The sequence below is a fragment of the Elephas maximus genome, chromosome 3 (assembly GCF_024166365.1).
Source record: "Elephas maximus indicus isolate mEleMax1 chromosome 3, mEleMax1 primary haplotype, whole genome shotgun sequence".
NCBI classification, from domain to species: domain Eukaryota; kingdom Metazoa; phylum Chordata; class Mammalia; order Proboscidea; family Elephantidae; genus Elephas; species Elephas maximus.
Window position 1 is genome coordinate 171,775,243 of NC_064821.1, and position 17,432 is coordinate 171,792,674.

Here is a 17,432-nt window from a genome sequence, read left to right on the forward strand (position 1 = left end):
GCAGTGTAAGGTTAGCTTCAGAAGCTTTTCAAACAAACATCAGAGCTCTCAGCTTCTCAGAATCAGTTAATGTCCCTGACAAAGGAGTGTCACAGAGCTTGTAAATTTGGCTCCTCACAGTTCTGAGGACCGTAAGCAATGACCATAAGTACTTAAAACAAAGGGACTTATGTTCCATTTAAAAAGACAAAGAGAAAAGAGGAAGAAAAGTCCTTCAAAAAGAAGTTCAGGGTGTCTCTACACAGAGTAAGTGGGGATCAGACCCAAGAGGTGTTTACCTGCCACAGTTCTTGGGATCTTGCAAAAAGCAGCCAGGACCAAGAGGCATTTGCTCACTTCTCTGGATGCTGCAGAGGTAAAATCATTTGGGTCCCTTCATGGCCACCAATAATGTCCTCATGAAGGCACTAGACCAATGCTACAATAAAAATTAAAACAAAAATTTTATTGAAGGAATAATTTCATTTCATGAAATGAAGAAACATGTGGCATTCAAACAGATGGAGAACATGTTCTGCTTTGCAGGAAGAACACCGAGGTATTTAACAGGCAGAGTAAACAAAGGCAAACAGTTTTCACATCAGAGAAGTTGCAGAGGAAGGAAGGACAAATTTAGAAGAAGTCATTAGACTACAAATTTTCTAAACATCAACTTCTAGATTGACACAAATCTTTTCTTCTTCATACAAATTGACTAAGGTAATATTTTTAAAGTGAGATGTATAAAAATTCTTGATGTGGTAAAACCAAAAACAAGATCTACATAAATGGAAAAACATACCATGCTCATGGATAAGTAGACTCAACACTGTGAAAATGACAATTCTACCCAAAGTGATTTATACATAGAATCCAATCCAAATCCCAATACCAACAACATTCTTTAAAGAGATGGAAAAACTTATAATTAATTTTATATGGAAAGGGAAGAAGCCCCAGATAAGTAAAGCACTATTGAAGAAGAAGAATAAAGTAGGAGGACTCTACTACTAACCGCAGAACCTACTATACAGCTTCGGTAGTCAAAACAGCCAGGTACTGGTACAACAACAGATACATTGACCAATGGAACAGAATTGAGAACTCATATGTAAATCCATCCACCTATGGTCAGCTGATCTTCAACAAGGGCCCAAAGTACATCAGATGAGGAAAAGACAGTCTTTTTCATAAATGGTGCTGGCAGAACTGGATGTCCATCTGCAAAAAAATGAAACAGAACCCATATCTCACACCATATACAAAAACTAACTCAAAATGGATCAAAGACCTAAATATAAAGCCAAAAACTATGAAGACCGTAGAAGAAAAAATAGGATTGATGCTTGAGGCTCTAAAACACGGCATTAACAGGATACAAACCACAACCAACAACACACAAACGCCACAAGATAACCTAGATAACTAGGATCTTCTAAACATTATAAACACTTATGCTCATCAAAAGGCACCTTTTTTTCTTCCTCTGGATAGCCCACAGTATATTCCATATTTTTGCCAAAGATCAAAATGTATCACTTCTTCAATCTTCTTTTTTTATTGTCCAGCTCTTACACATTGAATTGTGCCCGCTCAAAATTCATATCAATGAACAGGCACTTCATGAAAGAAGGCATTCAGGCTGCTAAGAGATACATGAGGAAATGCTCACGATCATTAGCCATTAGAGAAATACAAGTGAAAACTACAATGAGATTGCCTCTCACTCCAACAAGGCTGGCATTAATCCAAAAAACACAAAATAATAAATGTTGGAGAGGTTGTGGAGAGACTGGAACACTTATACACTGCTGGTGGGAATATAAAATGGTACAACCACTTTGGAAATCGACTAGGCATTTCCTTAAAAAACTAGAAACGGAACTACCATATGATCCCACTCCTTGAATATATCCTAGAGAAATAAGAGCCTTTACACGAACAGATATATGCACACCCATGTTCACTGCAGCACTGTTTACAATAGCAAAAAGTTGGAAGCAACCAAGTTGCCCATCAACAGATGAATGGATAAATAAACTATGGTATATTCACTCAATGGAATACTATGCATCGATATGGAACAATGATGAATCCATGAAACATTTCATAACATGGAGAAATCTGGAAGACATTATGCCAAGTGAAATAAGTCAGTTGCAAAAGGACAGATATTGTATAAGACCATTATTATTATAAGAACTGGAGAAATAGCTTAAACAGAGAAGAAAATATTCTTTGATGGTTATGAGAAGTGGGAGGGAGGGGGAAGGGTCTTCACTAATTAGATAGTAGACAAGTTTTATTTTAGGTGAAGGGAAAGATAACACACAATACAGGAGAGGTCAACACAACTGGACTAAACCAAAAGCAAAGAAGTTTCCTGAATAAACTGAATGCTTCAAAGGCCAGTGTAGCAGGGGCAGGGGTCTGGGGACCGTGGTTTCAGGGGACATCTAAGTCAATTGGCATAATAAAATCTATTAAGAAAACATTCTGCATCCCACTTTGAAGAGTGGCATCTGGGGTCTTAAACACTAGCAAGCAGCCATCTAAGGTGCATCAATTGGTCTCAACCCACCTGGATCAAAGGACAATGAAGAACACCAAGCTCACAAGGTAATTATGAGCCCAAGAGACAAAAAGGGCTACATGAACTAGAGACTACATCACCCTGAGACCCTAAGAACTAGATGGTGCCCAGCTACAACCCATGACTGCCCTAACAGGGAACACAACAGAGAACCCCTGAGGGAGCAGGAGAGCAGTGGGATGCAGATCCCAAATTCTCATAAAAAGACCAGACTTAATGGTCAGACTGAGACCAGAGGGACCCCGGAGGCCATGATCCCCAGACCTTCTATTAGCCCAAGGCAGGGTCCATTCCCGTAGCCAACTCTTCAGACAGGGATTGGACTGGAATATGGGATGGAAAATGATACTGGTGAAGAACGAGCTTCTTGGATCAAGGAGACATATGACACTATGTTGGCATCTCCTGCCTGTAGGGGAGATGAGAGGGGAGAGGGGGCCAGAAGCTGCCCAAATGGACAACCCAAGTTGTGGAGGGAAGGACAGTGCTATCTCATTAAAAAAAAAAAAAAAAAAAAAATCTCATTAGAGGGAGAGAAATTTGGAGTGTATAGCAAGGTGTATGTAAATTTCTGTATGAGAGACTCACCTGATTTGTAAACTTTCACTTAAAGCACAATAAAAATTAATTAAAAAAAATTCATATCAACTTGGCTAGGCCATGGTTCCCAGTGTTGTGTGGCTGTCCACCATTTTCTAATCTGATGTGATCATCCTATGTGTTGTAAATCCTAACCTCTATGACATTAATGAGGCAGGATTAGAGACAGTTATATTAATAAGGCAGGATTCAATCTACAGGATTGAATCCTGTAGATTGAGTCAGTCTCTTTTGAGATACAGAAGAAAATCAAGCAAAGGGGAGAGGGACCACATACCACCAAGAAAGTAGTGCCAGAAGAAGAACTTGTCCTTTGGACCTGGAGTTCTTGCACTGAAAAGCTCCTAGGCCAGGGGAAAACTGATAACAAAGAACTTCCCCCAGAACCAACAGGGACAGAAAGCCTTCCCCAAAAGCTGGCACCTGGAATTTGGACTTCTAGCCTCCTAAATCATGAGAAAAGAAACTTCTCTTTGTTAAAGCCATCCACTTCTGGTATTTCTATTATAGCAGCACTAGATTAACTAAGACACCAGCTTTTGCATGCATATGAGGTGACTGAAAAGACCATGGCTTGGGTCAGGTAAACCTTAGTCATCAAAGTGATATCTTTGCTGTTTAACACTTAAAAGACGTCTCTTGCAGTAGATTTTCTCAATGCAATACGTCGTTTGATTTCCTGACTGCTGCTTCCATGGGCGTTGATTACTGATCCAAGAAGAATGAAATCCTTGACAACTTCATTTTCTTCACCATTTTATTATGATGTCATCAGATAAGTTTCAAGGGTTTTTGTTTTATGTTCAGGTGTAATCCATATTGAAGACTATAGTCTTTGACCTTCATCAGTAGGTGCTTCAAGTCATCTTCACTTTTGGTAAGCAAGGTTGTGTCATCTGCACATCATAGGTTGATAATGGTCTTCCTCCAATCCTAATGCTGCATTCCCCCTCGTAGTTCAATTTTGGGGATTACTTGTCCAGTATACAAATCGTATCAGTAAGATGAAAGGCTATAACCCTTCCACAGGCCTCTGTTGATTTTACACTAAGAAGAAGAGGAAGGAGGAAAAGTAATAGAAGTGCTGCCATCATCTTTATAGCTAATCAGGCCTTGTTCCGTTTGAACGACGACCTGAGGCAACCACTAATCTACTTTCTGTCTGTGTGGATTTCCCAATTCAGAACACTTCATATAAGTGTAATCATATGATATGCGGTCTCTTGTGACTGTCTTCTTTCACGTGTTTTCAAAGTTCTTGTTGTAGCAAATATCAGTACTTTATTCCTTTTTATGGCTAATAATATTCCACTGTATGGATCTAGAAAGTCTGGTGGCATAGTGGTTAAGTGCTATGGCTGCTAACCAAAAGGTTGGCAGTTCGAATCCACTAGGTGCTCCTTGGAAACTCTATGGGGCAGTTCTACTCTGTCCTACAGGGTTGCTATGAGTCAGAATCTACTCAACAGCAATGGGTATGGTTTGGTATGGATCTACCACATGTTTATTGAGTCATCAGTTGATACACATTTGAGTTGCTTTCACTTTTTGCCAATTCCTATAAAACTACCCCACCCATGTTGGTGTAATATTGTTGCCAGTATATCTGTCCTATTCTAGGTAATACCATGAAGAACTCTTCGCAAAATAGCATTTATAATTATTTGGCATTATGCATCAACCATCCTGAGAGCACCCAGTATTACCTTATACAAAGGCATCATAATATTTACCACTTCAGAATTTTTCCACTTTTTCAAATCAGGGCTTGTCTCAGACAGTTAGTAATAGGCCCTCTGAATTCCTCAAAGGCCTGTGCTTTCTGTGTGATTATAGAAGCAATTATGTAGGTTAAAGCAGCTCATTTACCGTAGCAGTCAACTAGAGCACTACTGAGAAATTCGGGGTCTTTGCACATTGAATGATGCTCTACTTTATCAAAGCCGTTTCTTTAGGCAACAGCAACGCAGCTAAAAATTTTGGTATGTTTTTATTTTATCATCCAGTTTTCTAGGATTTTTGTGGACTAGAAACAACTTTGTTTCCAAAAAGGAGCCCTAGTAGCAAAGTGGTTAAAGCGCTTGGCCTCGAACCTAAAATTTGGCAGTTTGAACCCAACAGTAGATGTGTGAGTCAGCTTCTCTAAAGATTACAGCAGTGGAAACCCTATGGGGCAGTTCTACTCTATCCTATACGGTCACTTCGATTTGGAATTGACTCAGCGGCAATGGGTTTGGTGTCGGTTGTTTCCAAAACATTCCAAATACCTGGACTACACCAAGAAATGAATGGAAATCGGGAAAAGTAACACTTAGGGAAAGAAGGGTGATGTACTCTTCACTCTGCTGCTGCTTCCAACCCAGTCTGTCAGTAAGAATACGAAACAACTCTTGATTTTGGGTTTGTAGTGTTGTAACTCTAGTGTTGGTCCCTCCCCCTTTTCAAACCCTTGTGTTCCATCCTGCCACCCCCACCTGAAGGCAGTCAGAGGAAGCCACCCTGAGAAGGAGCTGCTAATGGTCCATCACTTGCCCCTGCCTCAATTAGCAATGAAGATGATGACAGCGTTTCTATTACTTCCTGTTTCCCTTTCCCTCCTCTCCTTCCTCTCCCTCCTCCTTTCGTTCTATCTCTTCCAGTCTCTTTCATCTTCACTCTCTCCCAGGAAAAGTTGAATCCTGAGAACTTGGAACAGCTACCTGGAAAATTGAAACATTTCTCCTTATTCCTGGGAAGTTGTCCTGGTTTGCAGGGGAGAAGGTAGGAAGAAGGGAAAGGAGAGGACATCTCTCTATCTCTGCAACTGTTTATGAACTCCCCAGACCTCATCATCTTTTTGTCCTTCTTCTAGCTCACCTCTGTGGACTTTCTTACCTATGATGTCTTAGATCAGAATCGCATGTTTGAGCCCAGGTTCCTGGATGAGTTTCCAAACCTGAAAGATTTTATGTGCCATTTTGAGGTGAGGCTCCCTGTACCTTTCTCTTACAAAACACTCACAAGCTCCCCTGGGCCCTGTGGGACCCCCAGTTTGGTAGATTATTGCCCAACACCAGCCTTTGCCTAAAGGAACCAAGGGTGGGACACCTCTAAGCCTTTAAGTCTTGGTAAAGTCCTGACTTCTTTCACCCCAAAGGCTCTGTCTACCAGAAATGGGGGTAGGTGGAGGCAGGCAGCATGTGAATGTTGTAGTTTTGGTCTGATTCTGTTGGACTGGGTTCGGGTCTTTATCAGGTTTGGTGTGCTTTCCCTTCAGGCTTTGGAGAAAATACCTGTGTACATGTAGTCTGACCACTTCTTAAAGATGCCCATCAACAAGATGGTCCAGTGGGGCAACAAGAGGAAATGCTGAGCAGGAGGCAGAGTCACGCTGCTTCTTTTGTTCCATCCTGTCCCTAAGGGGGCCTTGTCCTCTGTCTTCTCTGCTCTTTTACAATAAATAGTACATAGACAACTGGTGTCTAGCTGAATTGCAGTTAAGAGTAGAAGTCAAAGGACACTAAGGATATGTGGAGGGTTATGAAGATATGAATGCAGTCTTTCCACCATTCATACCCCCTGCTCCCCAGCTGTGTTCAAGGCTGGAAAGATTCATGCCCAAGCCTGGAGAGCAGGTACTTGAAATAAAGATGAGATTGAACAGCTGCAGAGAGAAGGTATGTCAAAGGTGACTGGAGGCCCTGTAGAAAGTACGAGAAGGGATCAGTTAAAGCTCTGTGTACTAAAGGTACCGATGAACTGGAGTTGAGAAACAGACCTGTATATATATGAAAATTTAGTAGGACAAAGGCAGTATTTCCAAATAGTGGGCTAGCCAAAAGTAGAGCTAGGATAATTCTTAACAATTAAACATAAGAGAGCACTACCTCACACTATCCACTAGAACTAATTCATCTGGAATTTAAACACAATATTAAGCATAAAGCTATAGAAATGATAATGAAAGTTTAAGAATGTTTGTGATTGTAAGCTAAGGGACAGTTCCTCTAATAAGATATCAAAACAAAAAGCCACAAAGAGAAATTTTTACAAATTGAACAGTATCAAAATCAAAACCTTCCTATAATAAGGAATAAATAAGCAAATTAAGACAGGTGACAAAGAGACAATGAAACCAAAGAGTTCTTATCAGTCGTTAAAACAACTCAGAAGAAAAATGGACAAAATCTATGAACAACTTAGAGAACTAGAAATATGTATAACAAAAAAGGATGAAAATATTTAACTATAATCCAAGGAACTGCAGATTACACCAGTGTGATTCCGTAGTTCACCAGATGAACAAATATGAATCAAGTGATAAAGTGTTGGCAAGGTTTGAGAAAGTGATACGCATTTCCTGCTAGTAAGCCTGTAAACTGGTATAGCTCCAATGGAGGACAATTTGTATATTCTAAAATTTAAATCATATCCTATGACATAACAATTCCAATCTATAAAATCTCAGCCGTACACCAAAAGAGGTATATACACACTAAGGAATTCACAGTTATTTAAATTAAGTTGCAGATTAGTACGTACAGTATGGTATCTTTCATGTTTTGATTAGGGCATCTAAAAAGTAAGTCTACTTTCTACAGACACACGTGTGTATGTGAATACACAGAAAAAGGCTGAAGGACACACAAACTGATGACAAGGTCTCCTACAGGCAATTGGAAAAAAGTTCGTGCTTCAGGGTGGAAGGAAAAGGGGACTTTACAGATAAAGACAGGTTTTTTAATTTTGTTGTTGTTGTTAGGTGCCATCAAGTTGGTTCCGACTCACAGTGACCCTCTGTACAACAGAATGAAACACTGCCCAGTCCTGCGCCACCTCACAACTGTTGGTATGCTTGAGCCCATTATTGCAACTGCTGTGTCAGCCCATCTCATTAAGAGTCTTTCTCTTTTTCACTGACCCTCTACTTGACAAAGCATGATCTCCTTCAGGGACTGATCCCTCCTGGTAACACATCCAAAGTATGTGAGACTAAGTCTCACCCCCTTGCTTCTAAGGAGCGTTCTGGCTGTACGTCTTCCAAGACAGATGTGTTCATTCTTCTGGCAGTCCATAGTATATTCAGTATTCTTCGCTGACACCATCATTCAAACACTTCAATTCTTTGGTCTTCCTTAGTCATTGTCCAGCTTCCACATACATATGAGGTAACTGAAAACACCATAGCTTGGGTTAGGCACACCTTGGCCTTCAAGGTGACATCTTTGCTTTTTAACACTTTAAAAAGGTCTTTGGCAGCAGATGTGCCCAGTGCTTTTGATTGATTTTTTATTAAGAGGTATATATTCATGTTTTCTTTTTTAACAAGACAAAGAGCTCTGGTGGCCCAACAGTAAAGCACCTGGCTGGTAACCAAAAGGTTCAACCTCACCCAGTGGCTCTGAGGGAGAAAGACCTGGCAAACTGCTTCCATAAAGATGACCCAAAAAACCCAAACCCATTACCATCGAGTCGATTCTGACGCATAGTGACCCTAGAAAACCCTACGGGGCAGTTTTACTCTGTCTCAAGGGGCCTCTGTGAGTCAGAATCGACTCAATAGCACCCAACGACAACATGTATTCATGCACTATTTGTGTAACAGAAACTAAAAAAAGAAAGCAAATTAGGGGACAACTACTTAAACCCAGAACAAGAGGTTAAATGGATGTGGGAATATTTGAATTTTAAATGAATAGGTGCTGCTGTGTGACCAGAGGTGGAGACAGCCAACCTGAGGTTAATTGCAGGGGCTGTTTTCAAGGGTTCAGAGGGCTAGGACTAGAACAAACAAGGTAAGGTTCACATTGCTTTAGAAGTTAGAAAGAAATTTCGATTTATTAGATAAGCCTATATTTTATCTTCTATGATGAAATGTTTCCAGTTGTATTCACAGGTATTCTTTTTGAGCTGTGACCTAAACCCTACCTGCTTCCTTCCAAAATTGTTTCCAGTGGGAAGTAAACTGGAAGAATATAGGGAATGCAGGTGGCTACCTGGACATTTTGGGGAGGACCATGCTTTAGTGAGGGGCTGATGAAACCACACCACCAAGTGGAGTCCATTAGGAAAAACCAGATCTGATTAGGGGTGTGACAATGAACAATCCCAGGGAGACCTGTTCCACCTCACTTGTGTGACAGAAAAGTGCTTTGTAGGGCTTTTTTCTTTTGTTTCCTCCCCAAACTCATGATAAAACTCAACCAAGGAAATGAGAAAGCACCCTAGGGGATGGCAGACCCACAGATGGAGCAAGCCTGAGGCCCTGAATAACTTCATGGAGCACAGCTGCCCCACCAATCTGGACTGCTCCCCATGGATCTATTACATGAACGAAAAATCAGCTTCTTTCTATAAGTTGTGTTCTTCGGGTTTTTCAGCTTAATCTTTCTTTAACTAATATATTGATAACAGGGAATATTCAACATTGAACTTGTAATTAACGATGAGAGACAAAAGATCAATGTAGGAGACACCATAAGGCAGCCATGCTCTCAGGAAACGATTCCCCCTTTCCCCACTTAGAAGGAGTGACACACTAATGGGATGTGAGCACTGGGGGAGCCCCAAGAAGCCCCAGGTCTCAGAACCTCTGCTAGATCCTGGCCCTGATACACCCATTTTATTGGCTGCCTCTGTGTGAAGCACATAGATGTGCTACTTCCACCCCAGACTGTGAAATCTATGTTTTCATCTTTTACATTATAATTTGACCACAATGTTTAGAAACTGTATATATAGTTTTCAGCCCTAACTTCTATTACTTTATTCGCTTGTATTTTTATCCTGTCTGACTTTAAGTTCATAAATTTTAAAGGTTAATAAACTTTTAATTTGTATCTTACCAGGTTCATAAACATCTAGCTTTGCTGAACTTTTATCTTGCCAGTTTTATCTTTTTAATCAATCATTGACTTCTTCACTATTTTAACATTACTCCTCTTGCTCCCCTTTTATTTAATAACCACAGAAAGTGCATTTCAGGCAGTGACCATCTGAACAAACCCCAACAAGACTCTTCTCCAAATCATCTCTCTGCTATGGGCTATGTCTGAAGGCTGTAACTCAGCAAGGCCGCACTCCACACAATCCGGCCATGTTATGAGGAATGTGCTCTACCACATGTTTCCCCAGTGAGTCCTGCTCCTCTGCGGATGACCTGATAGAAATGCCCACACCATCTCCTGACCACACAGATCTGCTACACTTTGGCCCAGCCAACAGGCCCTGCCCATCTCAGGTCTAGCTTTCCAACTGGCAGCTAGAGCCTCTCACCACTTAAGCTAGAAAGAGCTAGTGGCTCCTTCCCCCAGACATGTTGATTTACAATCTTGTGAACTTTCTTGTATTTCTTGGTGGCAGAGATAACTGTCTCCAGGCCTTTATATCCCAATCATGACTGTAATGTTCTACAGGCCCTTACCTGGCGATAACTGTTTCAAATTTCCAACTTTTATTGAGTATTTACTGCATGTCAGACACTGTGAGTGGCATCAGATATAAAAATTCAAGGAAGACATGGATTCTTTCCTCCATGAATTTATGTTCTAGTAGGGCAGAAAAACAGGTAAAACAACAGTTACAATACAGTGGGATATGTGATGTTCAGATTTACTATGGGATCAGTGAAAGCTTCCAGGAGGGTGAAAGGAGGTAGTCCCCCAGGACCCCACACCGTATGGACAGCTCAGTCCCTTCCCCATTGCCCCGGCACCCTCACAACCACACATACAGGTCCTCATGGACTTGATGAAAGCGGAATTAATGAGGGCATCAGGCTTAGATGGGGTCTCCCTTTGGTAGACATCCCTATGGTGAGGGACAGAGGGACATGAGGAGGAGACAGAAGTGAGCAAGAAACATTATAACCCTCCCCATACACATGACACCATCCACCCAGCCCCAACCTTGGATGCCAGAGGACAAAGGGAAGACACCCTCTCCTCCAACCACCACCACCCCTACCAGAGCTAGGCCTGAGTCCAGGCAGCCAGGAGGACAAGACACAGTATGTGTGGCTCAGCCCCCACCTGGGTATCAGACAGGGCTGAGGCAGGGACCACGGAAGCAGGCCCCACACACCAGCCATACTGGTCTCTCAGGGACCAGCAGAGTAGGGAGCTCAGGGCTGAGCCCTACAGGCTGGAGTCCAGGCAGCTCCTCTGAGCAAAGGCTACACTGAGGGAAAGGTGGTCTGCTTGGCTTCCCTGCAGGGGCAAGACAGGTCATGAGGTGCACTTCGCTGAAGGGAAGTGAGAGCTGAGGCTATCAAGGGTCTGGATGGGATGAGGTTGGGGTGGAGAAAAGAAGGCAAATAAGTCCTTGGGGGAGGAGAATGGAAAGAAAGGAGGAAAACGAAGGAGAGGGATGGTGCTGGGGGATGAGGGCAGGTGTTCTCCCAGCCTGGGGCAGCAGGAACAGGGCTGGCTCCTCCTCCCATCTACTGGATTTACAGACCCTACTTATAGCCCCACATGGCTTGATTTGTACAGATAGGTCTTGGGAGGAAGCGGCTGGACTTCATGTAGGCAGAGATCCTCTTCAGGCCCTGAGGGTGAGAAAAAGAAGGCCCAAGATCAGGGTCTGCTGCCCCACTGGTGGCTCTAACACACTCTTCTACATGCACGTCCAGCTCACGGGACCCTACAACAGCCCTGCCATCTGTAGTGAGTATTGGGGCATAAGCCTGTCTTCCTGTGGACCTGGCCCAGTAAGTTAAATCTTTCAACTTCCTTTCATCCCTTATCTTAATAAGAGTTCATATCTCTGAAAACCCTACACTATGCTTAGTGCTTTATATCCATCAGAGATTATAATATAGGATTAGGAAATCCTCCCAACTACCCTTCCTCCTGCACACCCAGCAGGTCATACAACAGGGCTGGAATTCAGGCTGGCTGTCTCTCCCCAGTCTTGGCTCCTTCTGCTGCATCCCACCTCCTCCCCGACAGGAACACATCTCACTCCCAGTGGAACAAACTTTCTCTTTATTGCAGAGACAAGCTCCTGGGTCCCAGCCAGCTTCCCCAGTGTTTGCTCACAGAATGTGGCCTGAGCCGGACAAAGGGGCTCAGAACATGCCTGTGCAGCCTCCAAGAGAGGTCAGAATCGCACGAAATGACTCAGCAAATCTGGATGCAGGTAGACAGGGGGAGCAAGACTAGCAATGCCAGTCAGGGTCAAGCTGTAATTATTCCACTTGCAGGAGAGGGTCCAAGCTTTTCAGCCTAATAGAAGAACCTGGTCTCATGTCCCCCAATTTACCTCAACTGTAGCTAAGGGGACCAGGCCATATGACACTCTGGTGTGTGCTTTGGGCTATCATAACATGATAGACAATTTTTAAAGGATTCAAAGACATCTGGACTTTCCTAAACCTCGTGGGACCAAGCCCAAGTATACTGCAGGTTCCAGTCTACAACCAACATTCACAGTCATCTTAGCTCTCGTGTCATCACCAAGGTGCTCAGCTTGGACCAGAACTGTAACTTTATGAGAAGTGGCCAAGAAATCAGATCTCTTGATGGGAAGGGGTAAAGGAACAAGAACTCTAGGCTGAAATCCCTGTTGGATGACTGCCTCAAATTCTCGAATCTGTAATCAAGTAGATTAGGTCGCTCTCAAAACAGTTGCCTTTGTGTGAAGGATGACTGGCTATGAGGTGGGGTCCACACTGTGTTCCCCTACAACCCAGCTGGCACCACACGCCCCACACCTGTTATGGCTGTAGTTATCCAACCAAACTGAGCTCAGAGGGTGCACTCCAGGGCAGGGGCCATCTTTTCAGGCCCCACTGTGCCTGACCCAGTGCCTTATCCACAGGAGACTGTCGGTAAACATGAGTTAACGTTACTGACCCATCTCAGAGATGCAAAAAACTTAGACAATGGGGAAGCAGAAAGGGCGGAAGAGTGAAGGGAAGGACGCTGTCCCTCCATAGAACGTTTTAAGATAAAATTCTTTACATGTGCACCCACATAAATATTCAACCAAAGCACCTCTACAGACCTGAGGCCTTCAGAACTTGCCCACAACATGGATTGGATTGGTGCAAAGCTTTCAGGAGGTCAAGTATAAATAACGTCTGTGTCTTTGGAGCTAACTATCGATCCAACTTTGTCGCAGTTCTACTACTGTCACCTTCATACATACTCCTCAAGTCCTACCTCAGCCATATTTCATGGGCTGTGAAACTCAGGCAGGAGACGGGCCCAAGCTTTCTCTTTCAGCACAGGAGAAGGAGAGCCACTGACCACTGCCCATAGAAGCTGAAAGGAAGCCCAGCACAGCCTCTACTGGCTCTGCGACCTTCAGCCAACTCCTTACCCCCTCAGCCTCAGTTTCCTCTCTGTAACATGGGGGTGATAATTCCATCTACCCTATAGTAATGTTGTGCAGATTAAATCTGGCACAGTATATGTAAAGTGCTTAGCACAGGTCCTGGTACAAACGAAATGCTCCAGAAATGGTAGTCATTGTTATTTTTAGCTCTAAAACTAGGAAAGTGTCATGGAGAATGGAAAAGGAAAAAGAAACATCAAAGAGGAAGCAGGATCAGGAGCCTCACCTCAAAGTGGGCCATGAAGTCCTTCAGGTTTGGGAACGCATCCAGGCACTTAGGCTCAAAGACACGGTTCAGGTCAAGAACATCGTAAGCAAGGAAATCCACAAAGGTGATCTGGAGAAAGCCAAGGATGAGTGGATGAGAAGCTCCATCACCTGGAAGGAATGACAACCCTGTGTCCCCCATCTCTTCTTCCTTTACCTTGTCCCCTGCAAACCACGGCCGCTGCCCCAGGAACTCTGAGAAAAGCCTCATCTTGTCAGGGAGCTCCTCCAAGTACTGTGGCTTCAGCTTCTCCTGGAGCAGAAAACAGCTGTCAACACCCTCAGATCCTGCTCCCTGGGCAGAGAGGCTGCACCCCCACTGCTGCCATGACCCAGCTGGCCACGGGAGAGCTGCTAAACTCCCTATGCTACCCCTGAGCCAGTACCCAGGCTTCCACTTAACCTGACCAGCATTTATTAGACCCTGACTACGTATCAACTCCCTCTGTCAGAGGCATGGGATGGCCCAGAGGAACACTGGAATCTATCACCACTGATCTCCACCAACCTGCCTATCAGTCAGACCCAGAAGTGCTGTGAGCCTCTGGCCCAGTGTAAGACTCATATGTAAAGGAACAAGAGCTACAAGAGCTCAAAGAAAGAAGCGGAAGTTCTAGTTTTTGAGGTGGCACAAGAATAGAGAGGACACTTGAGTAATTTCCTGAAAGATAAGGAGAATTTGAGATGCTAAAAAGAAGGGAGAGGAGGGCATTCCTGTAGAAACAGACTCTGTGCTGATGCTGTGTGACTAATAATAGGGCTCTATGAGAATACTATCAGTATCAAGGGAAAGACACTGGGAAAACTAGTTAAACATGGTGTTTAGAAACTTAATTTCTACACTGGGGAGTCTAGGCGTTATCTTGTAATTAGAGTGGATTGATTCAGAGTTTTCATCTGATGAGATTTAGGGTTTTGATGGTCACTCTAGCAGCAGTATAGGGGACCCCTTGGAGGATCTCTAGCTCTAAGGCATTCAAAGGGCAAACAGGAGCACTGTAGATGGGAATGCAAGAGTCCTGACTCCCAATCCAAACCCTCTCCTGGCCCAGACCACCGGAAACTCACAAAATCAGGGTTGTAGCACAGCATGACAAAACTCATACGAGTGTCCACAACCTGGTTCTCCAGGATGTCCATGCGGATCTTCTCCTCTTCTGTCTCCCCACCTGCAGGCCATATATCAGACACTCACCCTCAGCATCCCACCAAAGCCAAGCCCAGGGAATGGCCGCCTGGCCTCCTGTGCCCCCACACCTGCCCCCACCCTCACTCACACAGGTTGTGCTTGCGGGCAATGTAGCGCAGGATGGCATTGCTCTGGGTGAGCTTGTGAGGCCCATCAATCAAGTAGGGAAGCTGCAGTGGCAAACAGGCAGGTTTGCTGTACCACCAGGCTCCCCACCACCCCCATCCCCTGTGAAAGGACAGACTGGGACCTAGCACACTCAGAGCCTGGCGCATGGTATGCACTAAATAAATACCTGGAACACAGAACACCACGGAAAGGCAGTGAAGAGAACCAGGAACGAAACAGGTGGAGCAGAAAGTACCCGATCCTAAAACCATCAGGCTGGGGAAAGGAGATAGAGGGAAAGACACTTTCCCCCACACCTTGTACCTACATTGGGAAAGTCCAGGCCCAGCTTGAATTTCTCATTCAGCCAATGACTCCTGTCATAGTCCGGAGCTATAGTGGGAACAACGAAATGAAAACAAACCTCCAGAAACCATACCAAGAGTCATTGCAAGACCCCCAGAGACTCATAAATCTGGAATCTGACAGAACCACTAAGTCTCACCCCCAAGAGTAAGGCTTACAAAAGGTTAGTCCTAAGGTGGAACTGGAAACCCTGGTGCAGAGTGATTAAGAGCTATGGCCGCTAACCCAAAGGTCAGCAGTTTGAATCCACCAGGCACTCCTAGGAAACCCTATGGGGCAGTTCTTCTCTATCCTATAGGGTCGCTATGAGCCAGAATCCAATGGAAGGCAATAGGTTTGGTTTTTGGTTTTGGTAAGGGGGAAGTCGATTCCAATTATTGATAAGGGGTAGAGGCAGCAATTCCTTTCCAGCATCCTGAGCTGGTACGCCACAGATGGACAAAGAAAACCCGGGAAGGGACAGGTCCCAGATGCAGCTGGCGGAGGCCCGGCAGAGGAGGGCCACAGGTGGCCAGGGCACCAGCTGCTTGTTACCAAATCAGCATAGTTGGCAGAGGGCCCAACACGAGGGTGCCATTACCGTCTCCAATCGTGTATCTCTTTTCCTCATAGTTTGAGTCTGTGTATTCCAGGAGCAGACGGATGACATGCCCCAGCTGGGAGAGGCAGCACAGGGAAGGGGTCAGAGATGGTGGGATCCTGCCTGCCTGCCTGACTTCATCTCTTCCAAGCAAGCAGGCACCACCCTCCCCCTCGCCCCTCACACAGGCAATAAAGCCCCACAGAGCTTGCTCTCGATGTCTCTCACTACACCTCACCCCCCACCCATTAGGACCTAAAGTACCCCTCCCCCAGGGGCCCGGGCTCCAGGATGGGGGCTCAGCTCCAGCAAAGCCCGAAACTGGAATCTTCTAGTATGGATTCCCAAGCTCAGCACTTCCTCACCACCAAGCCCCTGTCCCACCCGAGGAGGCGGACTCCTTGCTCACCCCGCGGATGTCCCAGTAACCCAGAGTCATGGCCATGGTGCACGTTTCTGCAGTCTCACTTAACCTGCGTCAGAGGAGCTGGGGGTGGCCTTATAAAGGCTGTGGGGGAAGGGAACGGCGATCTGTGACCCTGGGCCCCGCCCCTCACCCCGCTGATCCGGCTCATTTCCCCACCCCCACCTCCCACCCACCCACCGCCTGGCCCGCGGACGTGAGAGCCAACAGAGCTCTGGGCGCTGGGCCCAGAGGGCGGGAGGGAGCAAGTTCCATTTCTGCCTCCAGCCCCGAAGATTCGGGTAGCCGAGGTTTGGACCCCTGAACCTCTCAGTGGCTTCCGCTGCCCGCGTTCAGACCTCTGCTAGGTCCACGAGAGACCGCGGTGCACTTGTGGAGACAAGCCAGAAACTGGAGAGGAGTAATGCTCCTTGCTTCCCTTTCTTCTGGCCCTTGCTCGGTCTTTGCTCCTCTGTACAGAGTTCCCCAGGATTCTGTGAGGCTCAGGTTGCCTGAGTCAGGCCACAGTATGGCTGCTCTACAACCTCGTATGGAGTTTAAATCAGAACCTAGGCAAAGAACGGGGACTCCTGGTCTGTCAGAAAAGCTCCTCAGAGTCCTGATGCTCCATGATGGGTTCTCCTCGACAGGAACAAAGTACTGCCAGCCTCGATAAGGGATAGAGAATAGGAAATGTGGTCTCCATATTTTCTTTTCACGGACTGTTAAGGACCCTGCCCTTTGTCAGTCCTCTGGCAAAGGATTATAAGGACCAACTGTAAATTCATCAATTAGCGTTCCAGCCCGTTGTGTGGATCTAAATCCAAGAATCAGACGCATCAATGAGGCTGTGTATGAGGTGCAGCCCCAGAAATGCCCTGCCAGCCAGCTAGATAACCCTCACATTGACCCACCCCCAAACCAGGACAGTGACATGAGAGTGGCAGTCACAGAGGGCAAGTGAGCAAGATCTTTTCCTCAGAGGGGCCAGAGACCCATCTTGTGCTGAGGGAGGCTGGGGGCGGGG

At 45.1% G+C, this 17,432-nt stretch overlaps 1 protein-coding gene across 3 annotated transcripts; it reads right to left on the bottom strand.

The window, feature by feature from the left end:
• Positions 1–921: 921 nt before the first annotated feature.
• LOC126073474 (glutathione S-transferase Mu 1-like) lies at positions 922–16,498 on the bottom strand. 3 transcript variants are annotated; one of them, XR_007516768.1, is made up of 9 exons: positions 16,412–16,498; positions 16,003–16,078; positions 15,385–15,449; positions 15,037–15,118; positions 14,828–14,928; positions 13,917–14,012; positions 13,719–13,829; positions 10,575–11,699; positions 922–1,200 (listed from the first exon to the last, which is right to left on the bottom strand). XR_007516768.1 is itself a non-coding variant. In XM_049880162.1 (8 exons), the coding sequence occupies exons 1-8, from the start codon at positions 16,445–16,447 to the stop codon at positions 11,610–11,612; spliced, it is 657 nt and encodes a 218-aa protein (XP_049736119.1). In that variant the 5' UTR covers positions 16,448–16,498; the 3' UTR covers positions 8,334–11,609. The 3 variants fall into 3 exon arrangements, 1 of the variants encoding a protein (XP_049736119.1); XR_007516769.1 differs by lacking the exon at positions 922–1,200 and adding an exon at positions 7,281–8,323 and having other exon boundaries at positions 16,412–16,469; XM_049880162.1 differs by lacking the exon at positions 922–1,200 and having other exon boundaries at positions 8,334–11,699.
• Between the last annotated feature and the right edge of the window lie 934 nt (positions 16,499–17,432).